This window comes from Ascaphus truei, chromosome 4 (assembly GCF_040206685.1).
Source record: "Ascaphus truei isolate aAscTru1 chromosome 4, aAscTru1.hap1, whole genome shotgun sequence".
Lineage (NCBI taxonomy): Eukaryota > Metazoa > Chordata > Amphibia > Anura > Ascaphidae > Ascaphus > Ascaphus truei.
This window is the reverse complement of record NC_134486.1, coordinates 120835504-120855568: the sequence shown is the minus strand read 5'-3', so window position 1 is coordinate 120855568 and position 20065 is coordinate 120835504. Positions and strand designations below refer to the sequence as shown.

The following is a 20065-nucleotide window of genomic DNA, read 5'->3' as shown; positions in this document are numbered from 1 at the left end:
GTGTATTTGTAAGAAAGGTTGTAGAAAAAGCATATATCTACATTCAGTTAGTATTTCAGCCCCATTCCTAATAATTTCACAACACAACATGGGGTTTCTTATTGATGCAAAAAAAGGTGCCACAGATCAAAGAAAAGGTGCCAGTCTGAATTCAGTTCCCCTGAGTTCATCAATAAAAATAGCCCTGCTTGACATACATATAGATAGACACCACACTTTTATATTTCTTTCTTCTTGCATCTGTCAAATGACATACATTAGGAATGAGTAGACAAGTAGTTAGACAAGTAGTGAAAGCAGGGTCCTTAAAATTGGAGAATTGTGCTTAACCCGAGTATTAGTGGTGACTGTAGCAAACAATTGCAGACATCTAAAATTAGAGTATTAGTTCTTCCGCAGCCCGATAGAAAACATCCCGGGTGGGGGTGGGGGGAAGAGTTCTTCCTCACAGACAGCAGGTTTGAACTAAAAGGATATAATTCCTCTGAGTGGCACTTTCACACCAACCTCAAAATGTCTCCAAAACCTGAAGCGATCTCTGTCTGGATGGCACCTTCAAGCCAACTCTAGCGTGCAGTGTTTCCCCATAATCTTTCTCATCCACCCCGCTACCTCCGGATACACTTGGCAGGCTACGGGTCCTCCAAAGGCTCCGAAAGGTTAAAGCGGCAACCCTACGTGTTTCACCTTTGGCTTCTTCAGAGGTATGACATCACACTATGTTGATCGTCCTTTTATACAGGAAATACCTGTTTTGCTTATTTTCATTTGATCCCTTTCATTAAAGGATATTACATAAAGGAATTTAAGTTTTTCATACTTGGCATGTGACAGAGCGACCTGTAGGCGAAGTCAGTAAGACGCTTTATACATAGGGTTAAGCTTAACCGGATTGGTTTATTAAACAATAGGGATCCTGTCCCTTTAAGGCCAAACTAAATCATAAACTAAAAACCTATTCCCTATAGGGAAATTAACTAAACTTTGCTGTGGCCCTTTCTAATGACGCTGGCCAGCTAAGGCACGTTCTATAGTGGCGGGTGTGTGCTACGCCGTGCGTGCGCGGAATTTTAGTTGGCTGACATCAGTCAGCCTTTCTATACAAGGACCCCGCGCGCGCACGGCAGGGAGCAGGGAGCCGACAAACAGCGGCAAAGATGAGGAAATTCATCTTTTCGCGCCGCTGCCTGCGCTCAAATGTATGTGTGTGTGTGTATATGAATGCATGTGTATGTATTTTTATGTGTGTGTATGTGTGTATGTATTTGTGTGCCTGCACATGTCTAATACATTTTTTCTTTTTACTAATTTTTTTTTTAATAAATAATAAATTACACATAAATAAACACACCCCCCCATATACATACACACACAAACACACTCAACACTGTATACACTCAACACAGTATACTCACGAAAAGCATGCGGCACATGCACGCGCTTTTGCATAGGCACGTGCGGCCGCATGCTGTATATAACAGCCCTAAACTGGTTCCAAGCAAAAAACATACTATCTTATATAAACAAACAGTCTTTTAACATTGCAGAGTTCTATTTGTTGCTTATATGTATTTGCAGAGGATTCCTATCTCAGGTTCTCCGTGTCGCTCCTTTAGTCCTTCAGGAAGGCCGATTCCGGGGATAGGCTCTGCAGTCCGTGTTGATCTTTATCCTAGAGTGATTTCCAGCTGGACCCTGCAGGACTGCTTCCTTCAGTCCTAGGGTCCATAACAACCAGGCTACCTCCTGGCTGTGAGAAGTTTCACTTCCTCTCCTTCTCTGGGGAAAAACAGTTTCTCCTTCTCTGGCAGCTTCCAGCCTTTTATCCCTGCTCAATATGGGATTTTACCTATCAAATGTAGTAAACCCAACACCCGTGCAGTCTCCAGATAGTTGGAAAGGGAGTTAACCTCTTCACTCCCTTACAGCATGTTAAAGTGAAATGGATGCTGATTTTTACAGACATAGGAGCCTATGCACTAAGCACTGATAAATCACTTTTCTCCACCTTATCGCTAAAAAAGCCTACAACTATTCAGTAAGCCCCGATAAGTCGGCGATAAGAGAACTTAACGGCAAATTTCTTTGCTGAAAAGAAATCGCCAAACGTGCGACGATAAGCCACTTATCACCACTTATTGCCAGCTTTTCAAACTCGTGGTATTCTAGTAGCCCCGATTAGCTTATCGAGGTTAATCGCGGCTCTAGTGTTTAGATTTCCGCTCAAAATCATCTCGCCAGGAAAAGTTGGCAAGAGGGTGGGAGAAGCTGTCGATAAGCGGCGAGTCGGGACTTAAAATATAAAAATAATCCCAAAAATAACCAAATTAAATTTGTGAATGAAGTTAATGAAAAATAATGCATTTTTTCTGCATCGGATTGATTACGGGAGTCTCCGGAGCTGATATCCATTAATATCAGCCCCATAGACCCCCAGCATCAATCCCATGCAGTACAAATTTATTTACAGTCAACTTCATTACCTTAGCGGCTAACGGCTAAGGCAATGAAGGGGTTAATGGACAACAGCAGCTTTATTGCGGACAGAAGGTGTGAGTGAAGGGGGTACTTAGCCCTTCACTCACCCCCTCTGCCCCCAATAAACATTACAATATGTTATAATCACCAATACACAACCCAACCCCTGTGCACCCACATAAAACTATCATTTTTATTTTTAGACACAGGATTCATACTAGAGGCCTGTGGGGGTCCCAAGGGTGTCTGGAGGTCCTCGGGTGGTCCCCGCGGGTGTCCGTGGGCCTAAAGATGATCTCCACGGGTGTCTGGGTGTCCCTTTAAAGTATGATGGCACATCCTTTTCAACTAAGGTAAATCCTTTTGAACTAAGGTAACCTATCACATGGTACAGCAACCAATGGGATTGTCTTCAATCCCATTGGCTCTAATACCATGTGATATGGTCATGGGGTTTGAAGGATGTGACGTGCCTCCCTTGGAGATGACATCACATTCTTTACAACAACAAAAAAAAGAGACGGGCACATGATACAGCATCCAATCAGATTGAAGCTGTACCTTCAGACCTAAAAATGTGACGTCATAGGCCATATTTAAGGCCTTGACGCCTCATTTGAGCTCACGAAGCCAATGAGTCGACATCGTGTTGTGGATTTACCATTGGGTTTTTGGATTAACAGATGAAGAAAGAAGATGAAGGAAAGAAAAAAATAATTACAGATCAAGAAAGAAGAATGTGTTAGAAGATTAAAGAAAGAAGAATTTCGTTACCTGATCTGGATCTTCATGGTGGATGGCGCCGGATTGAGTTGGATGACGTAGCGGTACGAGAGCTTCCTGATACCCTTGGATTTGGAGGGCAAAAGCTTCTAAAGGTAAGTTAAATATTGAATGCATGTAAATGTATGTTTTTTTTACAGGTTTTTCGATTGTATATTGTTTATTTTATGTTTTTCATTGCCCATTGACTGATAATGTATTAATCGGCACAGATAAATACAGTATTAGCCAATGCATTTTTTGGCAAATGCTTGCTTTCTATTGCGTGTTATTTTTTCTATTTCAGTTTATTTCTTGGATTTAATTGTTTGTCATTTTGCTGACATGTTTATATATTTTTTATCCGATTGATTAGCGTTTTTAATTAATTATTTCTTGTATTGGCTCCTGCTTTTAATTGATGTTAGATAGTGGTTTTATTAACTAATTGATTTGTTGGCTACTGGTTAAAATTAATTAATTTTGGTTAGTGCTTTTATTTATTTCATTGGTTGGCAAGTGCTTGTATTTATTTCACTTGTTGGCTAGTGTTTTTATTGATTGAATTGTGGTGTTAATGTGCTTGTGTATATGTTTTATTATTGTTTAATTTTGGCCTTCATGCTTTTTTTATTAGGATGACCATTGGTGACCATTGAGGGCTATAGTGGCTTTTCATGCCCATATTATATGGGTATGATGTACCACTATGCCAATCAATGGGTACATGGTGGGTATAGCTATTCTGGGGTGGGTGGTTAGGCCTCCCAAGTAGGTAGCGGGGGAGGAGGTTAACCCCTTAATTACTTTAGCGGTTATTAACATTGACAATTACATTGTTTTATTTCACGTATTCTTTCTGGCAACGGAGGACATGGCCCAGCAGTATGCTTACGAGGATGCCCTTCATATTGGCAGGGGTAAGTAGAAAGGGTTATTTACTTTATTTATGCTGCCTGGCTAATGTTTGATTTAATAATGGGCAAATGAGCTATTATCCATATATGGATAATAGTTATTTTGCCCATTACTGTACTGTATGTGTGTTTGGGGGGGGGGGGTATATTTATTTGAATTTATGCCACATTTTATTTTTTATACAGGATTGGTACCGAAGGCCAGCGGGGACCACCGAGGACCCACGGGGATCTCCCAAGGACCCACGGGTACCACCCGAGGGCCCCTGGACACCCACACGGACCACCCAGGGACACCCGTTGGCCTCTGGTATCAATCCTGTGTCCAAAAATATAAATTATGGTTTTATGTGGGGCACAGGGGTGGGTTGTTTATTGGTGTTTAGTACATATTGCACAGATTTCATCCGAAGGGATCAAAGGTACCCCAATTATTGCACTCTATAGATGATAAATAAATATTTAGGACTCTAATAGTCGTTTGGATAGTGTCTGATTGGCAATCATAATAGATCAGAACGGACCAACATTTTTTTTTTAAATAACAGAACTTTAATACATCCACAAATCACAATCAGATGAAGTATCTACAATAAAAGTTTATTAAAATCCTCTTAGTGTCTTGGTGATGAAGAACAAAGCCACTCAGCTATTATATTTATATACCCATATACTTGGAAAGTAGATATACAGTAATTGTAATTAATAGTATCTTTAATTGGTATATTTAGAGCTGCTAAGTGAGATTGTTAATGGACTCCCCAGAGGTATAGAAAAAGTGCCCCAAGATTGTCAGGGAGGTGACTTCATTAAAAAATATCTCACAACGACAGTCATATTGGCTATAGATGATAAAAACTCAGTCCAATAGGCCTCAACATAGACATTGATCTATTGTCTTTTCTCTAAACTCTCTCCCTCTTTCCTGATAAGTTTTTCATCCTGATAATCAATTTAATTGATTTTAAATCAAACCCAATGCCATGCCATAATGACTCCTTTATATGCAGAGTTTGGTTAAAAATAAAAATAAATTCTTAGACATTTACATGTTCTGTAATTAGATATTTACTATCAATAAGAAGCCCTCCCGTGGAAAACAGCTTCCCTATCCCACCTTCTAATATCTATCTCCATTTGGGTTCCGACATATATAACTTTGGGTAAAATATTTAAATATATAGGGTTCAAAACTTCTGCTCCAACCACACTTCTATTCTCTCTATTGTTAACCTAAAACCTGAAATGAAATGTATATTTCTATGAAAGAAAATTTCCCTGTAGAAATCGCTTTGTAAAACTCTTCTATATTTTGTAGATCTCTGTGGAAAATGACATTTAATCTACAAAATAACTATTCTCTCTGCTAGAAATGTTAGCGTGTATTATGAAAAATGATGTGCCATTCCTATATATATATATATATATATATATATATACTGTATATATATATATATAATGTATATATAGGAATGGCACATCATTTTTCATAATACACGCTAACATTTCTAGCAGAGAGAATAGTTATTTTGTAGATTAAATGTCATTTTCCACAGAGATCTACAAAATATAGAAGAGTTTTACAAAGCGATTTCTACAGGGAAATTTTCTTTCATAGAAATATACATTTCATTTCAGGTTTTCATTTATATATATATATATATATATATATATATATTCTCTTTAATGATTTACATGAATTTTTAGTTAAAAGATCTATGTAATAAAAGTAAAATGAAAATCTCTCACATGGAAGAATGTCTGTATGTCTGTAAAAATAAATATACATTTCACTTTAACATGCCAAGTATGAAAAACTTAAATTCCTTTATGTAGTATCCTTTTAATGAAAGGGTTCCAATGAAAATCAGCAGAACAGGTATTTCCTGTATAAAAGGACGATCAACATAGTGTGATGTCATATGCCTGAAGAAGCCAAACGTGAAACGCATAGGGTTGCTGCTTTAACCTTTCTGAGCCTTTGGAAAACTCGTAGCCTGCCAAGTGTATCCGGAGGTAACGGGGTTGGATGAGCAAGATCGTGGGAAACCACTGCATGCTAGAGCTGGCTTGAAGGAGATCGCAATAGGTTGTGGAGATATGCTGACGTTGGTGTGACATTTCCACTCAGAGGAATTATATCCTTTTACGTCCAAACCTGTGCTGTCTGCGTGGAAGAACGCTTTCTCTCCCCCCCCCCCCCAGGAGAACATTTTCTATTGGGCTGCGAAGGTTGTCGCAAGATACACACGAGGAGGGGGTAAATATATCCCTATCGAGGTGGGACTGATTTATACAACTGCTTATGAATGCTTTACATATGAAGAACTAAGCTATAAACTGCAATTATTGTGGATTTAAGGTGTACTTTCTAGACCCTCTGAAAAGTTCTAGGAGAGACCCTAGAACAGAGACCCTCTGTTCTAGGAGAGACAATCTAACTTTCATTGTAGGAAAATGTATATCCGTAAAGAGTTTCTTTTACATGATATTATAGGCCAAAAAAACGGCAGATCTCTCAGCCAAATCTTTTGAGATATCTTTAAACATACGGTTTTATATTAGTCATCAATGGGATCCCATATATTCTATGTATGCATTTACGTATTTTAATTAATCAAGGCTTGTACTGAATTTAGTGACAAAGGTCATATGTTTTAATAAATGTATTTTATTCTACTGCTGTACTTTATATTTCTCTTTAGTTCCACCACTGTTTTTTCAATAGAAATGTATTTATACTCTCCATGCGCAGTCTCCTTTTCCACTGTTATTTGAGGTTTGGATAACCACCTTTTTGTTGGCTGCATGATTGTATGGTTCACATTTTAGTATCGCACATTAGCGCACCTCTTTTCCCTTTTGCAACTTCAGATATGGAAGATTTGATGACGTAAATAGAAGGGGAAAAGAACGACGCACAGAGAGGCAGAATATGATACATCTCCCTATATTTTGTGCATCTTGTAACTCCTCCCCAGCTCCTCCTACTGACAATCCCCAAATCACAAAATTGGAAGGCAGAACTTGCAGAATTGCACCACTTTTGCCTAAATATATTGCCGCTATGATGAGAGGGGAGATCAGACTATATGGAGAGTGTGTCATTTTGCTCACTGACTCTCACACTCAATAGTGTGCGGCTGTTGAGGCAAAAGACACATGAGAGTGGTGTGCTAATTGCGTCCTACAAATGAGAAAGATTCCGTATGAGATTTGATGCACCAGAAAGTCTTACTTGGCAAGCGGGGGGGCCAGGTCCTTGGCTCACCAGGCCTGAGCGGCAGCACCTGCCATTTACCCTCTCAGCAGCCCTGATGCACTTAGCATTCTAAAGCAATGCGCAAAGTAAAACCCTTAATCTCATTTGTCCTTATTTGATCTTTTTTTTTGTCCCCTAGGTGTATATACTTTTCTGTCTAGTACCTTAGAATCCCTAGAAGACACGGACCAAATTCACCTTATTTTGGACAAAATTATAGACACATTGGTTCACTTCATGGCTAAATCCGGACTTTCTCTTCAGCAGCAGCAAAGGCGATTGGCTCAGCTACTTCTCATTCTCTCACACATAAGACATATGAGGTAAGTAGACTGGCACCGATAATTATCTCTGTCACAATTAGATATACATATGTATGAACATTTGCATGAAGTAGTTAAAACCATATTTGAAGCAGATGCTACTGGAATGGCAAAAAAAGAAAAAGACCCAGCCATCTATATTTAATGTGCAGTAAAGTCATCTTACCTACCTGTAGCTCAGGAAGATTTTAGCTCAATTGGAGCTATAATATTTTCCAGCAAGGGTAAGATTGCTTTTACTGTATACTGAATAGAGACCAAAAAGTATATCGTAAAACTACTTTGTTGGTTTATCTAAAGTGGAGTCACATCATAGAACACGTGTTCCAAGCACTAGCTTTCCTGGTTGCATTACTGGCAGTGCAATTGGGGGACCCATCCAATATGAATAATAGGCTTTTATTTTAAAAAAAAGTAAGCTTTTCTTTAAATAAATAAATACAAATATAAATATATATATATATATGTATATATATATATGTATATATATATATATATATATATGTATATATATATATATATATATATATATATATATATATATATATATATATATATATATATAGAACTAGGGGTGAGCCCTCAGTGTATGACTGCTGATTTTGTGATATCCATCAACTAGTTGTTACTCAGGGTTTGTAGTGGCTTCTAAAAAGTAGGGGTCTGTGTAGTGGCTCCTGTGTCTGTGCGGGGGCCAAGGCGGCCTTACCCTTAGGCCAGCGCACAAACCTAATAACTGGAACTGTGTCAGAGCCAACAGTACTAGAACCCACAATCATGTTTGAGCGGATATATAGACAACTGGAGACACACATTAAATTTGAAGGTTTTTCATACTCGCTGGCTCTCGCTGGCTCTCGCTATGGATTTCGGTTGAAATCTGAGTCTCTGGGGCCTATGCAGTAAGCGTTCATAAGCCACTTATCGAGCACTTATCGCCCCAAATGCCTACTGCTATTCAGTAAGTGGGCGATAAAAGTCTGAATCGCCCCCAAAAAATTGCTCAGAAAAAGAATCACAGAGGCAGCAGTGATAAACCGCTTTTCGGCATGTTCATAAACTCGTGCAATTCAAGTAGCAGTGATTAAGCTATGAACGCCTATCGTCGCTCTAGAATGGTGATTTTATCACAAAATCCTCACGCCATAAAAAGTTGGCGTAAAGTTGTTGGAAACCTGCAGAGAAGTGACTAGATGGGACATAGAAAAAAAATGCATTTTTCCTGCATAGGATTGATGCATATGAATCTATGGAGCTGATATCCATTAATATTAGCACCAGAGACCCTGGCATGAATCCTATGCAATAAAAATGCATTTACAGTAAACTTCATTACCATAGCGGATAGTCTCAGGGAACCCCTACTTCCCGAGATACAGGCCCAGTTATGGGGTGCCGGTATCTCCTATGTATTTAAATGTCTGCATCACGTGACTGTCGGAATAAAATTCATAGGAGATACCGGCACCCCATAACAGGGCCTGTATCTCGGGAAGTAGTGGGTCCCCAAGGCTGAAACCAATGCGGTTCAGCTCAGGAGACCCCTTACTCATCTACACTATTAACAAAATTAAAATTTATACACATAAATTTCGGGCGAGTTTTGCACAAGGAGAGACAGCTCTCTCAGAGCAGATACAACTCGCCTTTTCAGAGGGTCGTTCTTCAGATCACCGGCTATTCGCCCGTTTTATGAATTTTGCTATGACGGGTAATGAAGGCTTTCTGAATACCGTGATAGCAACACTCATAAAAACGGCGATTTAAATTGCCCGGTGATTTTTTTTTATGAACCTTTAGTGCATACGCCCCTCTGTCTTTGAAAAACAAATTGTGGATTGGCCTCTTTGAGACTGATCCGCTTAAATCCACGGACCAAAGGAACCGGTGGATCCCAATCCACAAAAAACTTTTGCCCATCTCTACCCCCTTGTACCATCATACATTGAGTACTGGTTGCCCAACAAAATTTGACTACAACCAGTCTCAACCTGTTTTTCTTTTATAGTTATTCACAGTACAGTTTTACCACCACATTTGTAACCAAGTTTAAACACTCACTTTAAGGGTTACCATAAGTCAATAATAAAATGGATTTGGCAAGGAATTGTAGTTATCATGCACTTTTACTTGGCCCTACGCAGTGTTATAAATCTTGTGCTTAAATGAAATAGTCCACAATAAAACACTATGGTTTCAAAAGGATTCCAAAACGCACAAGATGGCATACTTTATTAGTTTAGCAGATTTGCTTACTAAATGTTAAACACTGACACTGTGGAACAAACTGTTTCTACTTTTTTCATTATAATGAGAGATAAGTCGTGCATGGAAAACACACATGAAATCCAACTCATCAGGAACATTACTTGATTGAAAACATGGCAATAAACTAATGCTGTTTATCATTAGGACCCCTATAAAATAAGCACAAAAAAGTGTAAAGCTGTACTAAATGTAGTTACACATGCCCAATTGTCTAAAGGTTTTGATGTATAACAACAACAAAAAATACAGGGTCTGACAATAATTACTTTGTTTTTGCATATCCACTATGTACTGCTAAGTCGTACTCTGACTTCATGCCTTTTACACTCATCCAAATACTAACAAAGAAATGTACAGTATATAATGTTGTGGAGTATCCCTATGGATTATTATTATCATCGTTTATTTGTAAAGTGCCAGCATATATCGCAGCGCAGTGCAACGGTACTGCACTGCGGTATATGCCGGCACTTTACAAATAAGCGATGGTGGTACAGAGATTGGATAATTATATTAACAGAATGGCATACCAAATTAGGACAAACAGATATGAAAGGTAATGTGGGCCCTGCTCATGAGAGTTTACAATCTAGAGAGAATAAGGAACAATGTTGGAACAAAAGGTAAAGTGGGACGGAGTATGCCTGAGGATGGAGTACTGTCCACCCGCACAGCTGATCCCATTAAAATTTGAGGGTGGGGATGTTAGATGTTAGCATGGGGTTTGGTCCAGCCGCACAGCTGGTCTCAATAGGGTTGGAGGGAGGAGGGGTCGATGTTAGGGATGCGCCATATAGGCACCCTCGATAAGATGAGTTTGCAGGGAGTTTTTAAATGTCTGAATGCTGGGGTCTCCAGCCTTACATTGAAAAAGTTATTTCCAATGAAAGATTAACTTGAATGTGCTGCATAGTATTTTACACGCTGTAATACTTCTTATGGCTTAGCAACACTTACTAAATATGGCCCAACATCTGGAGAGTCCCACGATCTATGAAATGTAGGTTTTCTGATGCAGTTAATCTTAGTGCTTTATGTATTAACTTGTTTTCTCATCCCTTCATGGCAGGCTTCTTATGCACTTCTTTCCAAAAATGTTTTTGTCTCTTTGCAGTAATAAAGGTATGGAACATCTGTACAGCATGAAGTGCAAGAACGTGGTCCCTTTGTATGATTTGTTGTTGGAGATGTTGGATGCGCACCGCATACACACGCCAAAAGACAAACTCGCAGCTCAGGCAGAAGAAGGTAGCCAGAGCCCATTAACTGCTGCACCTGCTGCTGCTGCTGCTGCTGCTGCTTCGCCGTGCTTGCAGTCTTTTTATGTAAACAAGGAGGATACGAATTTGCAAACCACAGTATGAGAGTATGTTTTTATCGGCCTTACATGGTCATGAAAATCCCAGCAGAATACTACCTAACTATAGTCGGTGCATCACATTAGCTGAATTATGCTACATATATAAACACACTCCGGCACACATCTATTATCAGTGATTTTTAGTGCAAGAGTTCATAGTCTGCTTGCTATACTTCAGAATGAGAGAGGAGACATTGGGTTACTGAACCCTTAAAAATCCAACTTCGTGCTTCATGTGAACTTATTTATGCTATTACCTGTAACCCTTTGCTGTAGTGGAGCACATGTTTATTTCCATAGATGTTGAATCCTGGCCAGGATTTTAGTGTCACGTTAGCATGGCCAATGGTTTAGGAATATTCACGTCTAGGGTCACATTTGCAAGTTTTAGCATTCTAAATAGACGCTATTCACAGTTCCAAACGCTATTCACAGTTCCATGCTCTCAATGTAATTATCTCTCAATGTTATTTTTGATTTCACTAGACTAATTGCCATGTACATAAAGTAATCTGTAAAATCCTTTATTTCTGCCTGCATGCACCAAACATTGCTTTTTCCAGAGTCTAGATCAGTGGTTCCCATACCTATCTTTGGGGATCCTTCAACCTTATAATTTTATATGGGTGAGCAATAGATTAATTAGCATATAGTAACATATATGAATGTACACACCAAGTGTTTTAAAGGGACGTTGATAGATTATCCTGAAACCATAATCTATTATAATAGGCTGAGGTTCCTCAAAGGCTGGGAATCGTTGGCCTCGATTACAAATAGCTTTATGTGATGTTACAGTTTACAGTGCACTACCTAAAATATTTGCTAATTACCTGAAGCCATGCTCAGTATAACACATTCCTAGTAAAATGTAAGTTGTTTTAAGCTACAGTATATCAAAATGGTTTACTAATAGTAACCAGAAACCATAATGTATAGAAAATTACCTTACAACAACAGCATTACCAGACATGAACTGAATGAAAATCAATTCATACAGTATGTACGTGTATAGTTGATACAGATGTGAAGTGTGACATTGACCATTGTTGGGTGAATGTATTGAGCTCCAAAACTAGTTGTGTTTACATCACATTGACCCATGCTGGAATCCCTAAAAAGGTGTCAATGTATCAAGGTCCTTTGCTCCAAATTGTGAAGCGTAATATCGTGATATGAATATATCCAGCATTAGGAGGATTTATGAGAGATAGTATGACACGATCTTACACCATTTATCATGCATCTAAAATACAGCCAAGTATGAGATTTGAATAAACATTGCCTAGAAAAAAAAAGTGTTGCATCAAATATATAACAATCTCAATAATAATAAACAAGTATCTTACAGAAAGTGGCAGGAAAAAAAACCTTAAGTTTACTTTTAATACTGCTTCTGGCCATGTCATACGTAAGATGCTTGTTAATCAAGTTCCTTTGTTTTGATGCATATTGTTACCTTAGGAGATTATACCACCTAAGACATGGATGATTTTTTTTGACAGAAATGAAAGCAAAATGTGATGAATCTGCGTTATAATTGCATGCCCCTTACCTCCTCCATTACTCCTTCTATGATCTCTCCATAATTACAATACAGAACAGACACACAATACCACATAGAGTACAGCCTCTCCCATCATCATATTACCACTAATATCACTTTGATACATAAACTATAAAGAGTCAACTATATTAATATGCCCTTAAATAAATAGACAACATATTATTACCCTTCAACAACATTAGCACCTGATTAGAACATACTGTATGGGCATATATATTTATATGTTGATGGGCACTTTTTCTCACGTTTTTGTTCTAAAAATGTTTCTGTGTTTTTGCCAAAATTATTTTTTTTGTTTTGGATTTTTACCAAATTACGAGTAAAAAATACCCTCAAAATAAGTAGGAAAATTCTACAAAAGCGAACACCTAGAGATGGGCACTTGTTTTTATTTTGTTTTTTAAATAATTTCGGGGACTTTGGTTTTGTATTTAGTTTGGGAATGTAATGTTCTGGCAAGTTCTAGTTTCCCATACCCAGCTTTGCCCATCTGTAATTTATATGTATGTGTGTTATCAAATCCATAATATCTAGAGCCGAATGGATACATTGTGGATAAGGAATTAAAGAATACAAAATTGCACTATGTAAATTGAATGTAAAGATTTGTAGCGTACATAGGGTTTTATGCCCCAAAAATGCACTACCTAATATTATCCTGGACCAATAAATCATTAAAAGTTAGTTTTACTTTGACTTCTACAATTAACATATAGTTAGGACATTTTCTAAACATTTGTAGGTAAAGGAAAAAGAAAAAAACGTGACAAGAATCTGCAATATTACAAAATAATATACTTCACCAAAAAACATTGACAATTATCTTTTAGAAATGGAAAAATGTCCAAATAATGGGGATGATTTGATAAAAAATAGAGCTGCCTAAATAGTGCATCTGGACATAGCCAAAACAATTGTACTGCACACTAGACTGTCCCTGAAATATTAGGTGAAGGGACAAATAGAGGGCTATTTATTACTGTCAAAATGTGACGCAGAGAAGCATTTTGTACATACTGCACATTTCTTTGCATCAATGTACAGAGGTACAGATGTAGTCAGAGTTATTACTCCTGATTGCGCCGCACAGCGGGACATACACAAAGCTCCAGTGGAAGCGCCCATTGTTTTAAATCAGCTGCATGTGAAAAGGGTGTGTGGCTAACGTGCCATTTCCCAGATGAGAGCGTGCCAGTGGGTGTATTTTGTACCTGTTTTGCCTTGTATACTGTTTCATCAGTTCATGATCTGGAAAGCTTCAGTGGGAAGCGTTTGGGAGGAGTCTCAAGGAAATTAAATTACATTAAGGGGTTTTAAACTCTACCTCTGAGTTCACCAATTTCGCCTATTTTTCTGTTTCCATGTAGATGACAGCTGATTTTTATACAGTGTACCTAGATCTAATTTTTTGTTTAAATACTCTTTTGCTGATTTAAATGAAAGCCAAAATTAAAGCAAACCATCTGAGAGACTGAGAGAAGTAATAAATACTCTACAAGGCATTTCATGTTTATTGTGCTGTATACACAGCCTGATGTGTTAAGCACAAATTGAGCCATGTATCAAGTACTATGTTACCTAAAAATTGATTATAAGAAATGCATTGTGTATATGCACATATCAATGTCAATGTATCACACTTTTTTACACCTCATTCACTCTCCTTAGTACATCGAATGTTGACATTGGAAATTTGGGAATCTCTGCCAAAAGCAGTAGGAGAATATAGATACATAATAAGTGTCAGATTTCCCATTATGGCATCAAAATTATTGGGCTGCAAAAAGTTTTGCCCCCATATGCTTTTGCTGCACTCTCAGGCCTATCGCACCTAATGGGAATGCACTTGCCTGTGTCAGCCGCCTCCTTTCTGCCGCCCTCCTGCCCCTTTGGAATCTCAGGTTCAAATGACGCCGCGGACGTCGCAAACGTGGTGTCACACGGCGTCTTGTTGCCATGGCAACGTGACATCGCACCGTCAAATGACGTCATGACATTGCGTTTCCATGACAATGCGACGTCGCGTTCATGACATCTGCAGCGTCATTTGACACTGTGATGCCAAAGGAGCAGGAGGGTGGCAGAAAGGAGGCGGCCCTTTGCAAGTGCCTACATAATGTACATATCATAATGGCAGGTACCAACTTTTACATCTTAGACATACAGTACTCACATTTTCCCTTTAGCAAATAGATCTGTATCAAACCTAAGAAACTTGACTTGCAAGTCGCTTACTGTAGGGGAGCCCAAACTTTTGGAGCTGCGCCCCCCTGCCTGCTCCCCCTCGCTTTCGTGCCCCTCTACTTGGTTTGGCGGCGTCAAATGACGCCGCAAGGTTACGTGACGTCACGTGACCTCGTTGCCATGGAGACGGACGTGTGATGTCCCTGCTGCGTTGCCATGGCGACACGCCGCAGCAATGCATCTCAGCCTCGGTACAAGCGGGTTGCAGAGGCCTCACGTGATCCCCCAGCATTTAATTTAAATGCCTTGGGGAAGAGCACGGGGCCTCTGCAACCGCCCGCGCCCCCCCAACTTTGCACACTGCTGACTTACTCAGACATATTCAGACACATTTTCAGGAGTTTTATATGCTCATCTCAGTGTTGTTAAAATTGAAGGTATATTGCAGAATAATTTTGTCATGCTTATTGAAGCAAGAGAGACTTTTCTTGGCTAGAGTCCCAAGTGCTATATATATCCCCTCAAACACACCTTTATACAACACGTGAAGAGACACCTTTGCACAAAAATGGACACCCCAAGATACCTGGGAAATATGTTAATAGTAGTCATTATATACTGTATATAGCACTTGGGACTCTAACTAAGATGAGGTACTCTCTCGCTCTTCGGGAAAACCCATATTTCAGGCTTTGGGAAAATCAAATGTGTAACTGGTGGCCACCAGTGGAATTGCATGCATGTGGTTGAATTTTTTTAACATTTTCACAAACTAATATTTGTCGGCAAATAGGATATAGTAATAAAAAGTCCACTATTAATTTGCGGGCCGATTTTTTTACACATTCGCTTACCTCTACTCTCTGAAACACAATCTGGTTTATTACAAAACGTGTTCACAGTAAAAAGCACCTTATTTAGTGGAGATAACGAAATATTCTACTAACCTAATTTTTTTTAAGTTTGACAATTGAATGTATCATTGTTAACAATAAGACCAATATGCAGGACCAGTAAAGGTTTCAAATACCAAGAAATAGGTTTTGGTTGTAAATTGCATGTGCAGTCATTTGTGCCTATGGCTTTATGATTGTTAATCATTTCTAGTTTACTTGTAGCATTTTCAGTTTAGTCAAACAGCACTGCTGTAAGCGTCTATTGTCAAAAAAGAGTGATGTAATATTGATGTTAAATATTATTCATGGCAGCTAATTACGCTTCAACTGAAAACATAATAATTATGCCTAGTGTAACGTAGCATACTAAAATTATTTTTGTTTCTAATATTTCTATTATTTTTTTAAGGAAAACAGAAGTATGCAAATGAAATAGCCAAAGATCGTTGGCCATGAATGACGTAGTTTTCTTAAAATAAACATATATACATATATTTTTAAAGATCACTCTGTTTCTAAAGATACTGTTTAGTTAATTCTCTTCTCATGTCCAAAACCGTACCCCAGACGTGATATATAAAGTGAAATAGAAAATTAAATCATTGGCATATTCTTAATGTCTTTGCAGGAGTTAAATATCATTGATTTGTGATGTCATTCGGACACTGAAAGTGTTAGACAACAGTGCATTGAATTGTGTACATACCTTTTCTCTCTCTCAGTGATGTTGTATCATTAACACAGTGAAGAAGAAAAGGGTGTTAGAGGGCAGATTTGTGCTATATCAAGAGCAGGAGAAGCCATAAAGGTTATTAATGAATAAAAATGCAATAGTAACAACTGCCTTTGAGTAGGTCCACTGACTTCTTTGTTCCAGATTTGGTTGTACAAGGTATGCAGTGAAAAACCTCTAGGAAACCCATGTAAAAAAATGGATAGCAGGCTAAAAGGGACATGCCCTTTGGGTACTCGTTTGCCGTTTAACCACTGTATGTCATGACAATGGAATAAAAAGGAGCAGGTTTGGGGCACCTGTTAAAGACATGCAAACATCCTTATGGGTGTGATATATTTGCCATAAAAGACTGCACAAACCAAAGACATCCTATTGTAACTGGTGAATGATGTAAGCTCTAACACCAAAGATGTGTTTACACTATACTACTCAAATCACACGTTAGAAATAAACATTAACACCAAACATTGTTTCAACAAGAAAAAGTTATAGGGACTTATTTTATAAACGCCGAAGCAACCGATTCCCTATCGAAATTAATTGGTCACTTTGTGGATATAGAATAAGCCAGTTAATGTTCTATGTGTTTGTCAAAAAGGAATTAATTAAACTTAGGGACCTAAGGCCACATTTACTACCCAGAGTTATGCCTTCTGATGCTGGAGGGCAACATATGACCCCATTCACTTGAACGGGCATCAAGATGTCTCCCGGCGACGCTATGTGTCTTCTGCTGTAGCACAGCTTAGTAGATATGGCCTTAATGCCACACTTGTTCAGAACATAATGCCAGAGAGATGGGAATAAAGTCTAGCGCAGTGTAAATTCTTTAGCTGCCTACAGGAACTTTATTTCACTCATTTGCAGATAATTATTTATGCCAGTTTGTCTTTAGATATTGTACTAAAATGGTTATTTTTGCAAACAGTTTTTTTTTATAAAGTTTTCCCAAAAATGTTACAAACATGTTGCCAGTGTTTCTTAAGTTGCCTAGTTATAGCAACAGACAGTTTCGTACCGACAAACAAGCCAAAGTTTCAATTGCACTAAAAGTTTTTAAAAGCACAATCCCCTCAGCTCTAAAAAAAATATCCATAAATAAGCAATCTGCTTCATCTCTTACATTTCAGCCTGGAATTCTCTACGCACTACTGTAAATCAAAACCATTATTTCATATGCGCTGTAGGAAATAGTAACCATTTATTTTATCATCATAAATCTATAAATTACAAAGCAGATCTCATTAGAGATGCTACATCATAAAGAAAGTTGAGAATCAGTGTACACATCTTGCTTTAAAAAAATATTTATATTTATATATATGTCTAAATCCAAGTTTCCAAGTGTAGGAATGCATAGGCTTCCACCCACAGGTTCAAAAGACATTTAATTTAGCGAGACATTTTCTTTTGTTAAAAGAACTAATAAAAAAGTAGATAGAATTTTTTTTACATTTTGAAATAGAATATTGGGGATGGCACTTTATACTGAGAACGTAGCTTTGTACCCATAAAAGCACCAGCGGTTTAATTTTTGTTTTTGTGCTCCCCCTCACAAGCGATGTGTTTAAAAAAAAATCTGTATGTCTTTGGGGTCTACCCAATAGAAAGCCTTGACACCATCTCCCAATGTCGTTGCGGCTTAGCATTGGCTGTAAGACCAAGACTGAGCACGACGGCCATATTGTACATGTCATGGCGTTTTAAAAGTTCAAGCAATCAGGCGTCCTGGAGCAAGAGCAAAAATATCTGTGAGTGGGATTGCTGCTTTAATATTAGATACCAGCTTCTGTGACCAGTGCTAGTTCTGTGTGATCTTGGCAAGTTGCTTCATATCATTGCATCTCACGCACCAAATGTAGACTGAAAGCTATTTGGGGCAAGAGTGTACGTGTCTGCATTATTTTAGAAGACAAAGGGGGTTATTCATTAAATTGTAATAGTGCAGATTGGGGCTCTATTGCAGTCTAATGAATAACCCCCAAAGTGCAGCATAAGTTGGGGAAAGTAATAGAATATATTATTGCTCTTACTAGGAAACAAATGACAAATTATATTTAGGGAGTTTTATGTAATAGCGCAATTTAGTGACTAACAATTTTGTAATAAAAAAATGTTTCCTTATCTGCTATCTGCTTTAATATCTACAGTAGTTGAAATTGTGACTTATTTTTCCAAACTTTTTCTAAGTGAAATTCTAACATTTTGCACTGTATTTTAAATAATAGTTCAATGTTCAATTATAGATGAGTGAGCCATCTTTTATGCACTTGGAGGTTATACAATTGCTATCATGACATTAAAAAGCATCTCATCTGTATCAGAAAAAGCCTTAAGAACTGTTCTTGATAATTGAATTCCAGTATAGGCTGGGATTACCAATCTGCAGTAAAGTTCATTAATTATGCACCACCAAAATTTCGAAGAAAAAAAATATATTACTATTGTGCAATACCTTTTTTTCTTAGCTAAGCCTATTTCATTTAAGATTTATGCACCAAAATGTATTAGGTGAACTATTTTGCATTGTACATGTTGTTCGTTCTGTTCTGTTTTGGTAAGGGTTTGCTTAAACCTCCTTTGAACCTTCGAAAAAAAATGAAATGTAATAATTGAAAAGAATGAGGTCGAAACCGGAAAACTACAGAATGTTTTCTCAACTTGTTTGATGTTGAAATAATAAAAAAAAATATATACCTTGCAGTTGAGCTTTTTTAATTTATTGTTTCTTGTTATCTTGTATCCCGGCAAATGCAAATGTTCACATTCCCAGTTTTATTTGAACGTGATTAAATATTCTCAAATATTCCAGCAAACCAAAACTACCATAGTGCCAGAAATTCACCTTCCTGTTTTGTTTCTTATATATTCATGTATTATTTTCCTAGTTGAGTTATTAGTTAGAATAATTGCAGTTATTGCTACAATAGTTTACATACAAAAGTTATTTTTTTCAGTGACATAAATTTATAAAGGCAGTTTTGCTAAAGTAAAGAAAAAACTGATGACCAATTTTTTAAAATAATTTCTTAACAAAATGACAACACGTGAAGCATGCTTGTCCTACATATATAAATAATTTGGTGCATATTCACTAAGAGTTGCTATTCCATAAGAAACCTTCCTGGTGTAGTGTGAACAATTACTACCCTACAACATTTTCGTACTGGTAAGAATTTTTCAAACTAAGCCGTAATAAAATGCTTCCCTTTTACAACAGGCATAGCTATGAGAAAATGTTACATGTATGAATGCAATACCTGGTCCAGTGTCTTCTGGCCCCTTCATTTCATGTCTGGTCCAGGGTACCAT

The 20065-nt window shown here is 37.8% G+C and overlaps 1 protein-coding gene across 2 annotated transcripts in view; it reads left to right on the top strand.

Annotated features, from left to right (window-relative positions):
- Positions 1-19456, top strand: part of ESR1 (estrogen receptor 1) — a 284615-nt gene extending 265159 nt beyond the window's left edge. For both annotated transcript variants that reach the window (XM_075596522.1, XM_075596521.1), the window contains exons 7-8: positions 7559-7742; positions 11125-19456. In XM_075596522.1, coding sequence (XP_075452637.1) covers positions 7559-7742; positions 11125-11374 — 434 coding nt within the window. In that variant the 3' untranslated portion in view covers positions 11375-19456. The remainder of the gene's footprint in view (positions 1-7558; positions 7743-11124) is intronic.
- The last annotated feature ends 609 nt before the right edge of the window (positions 19457-20065 follow it).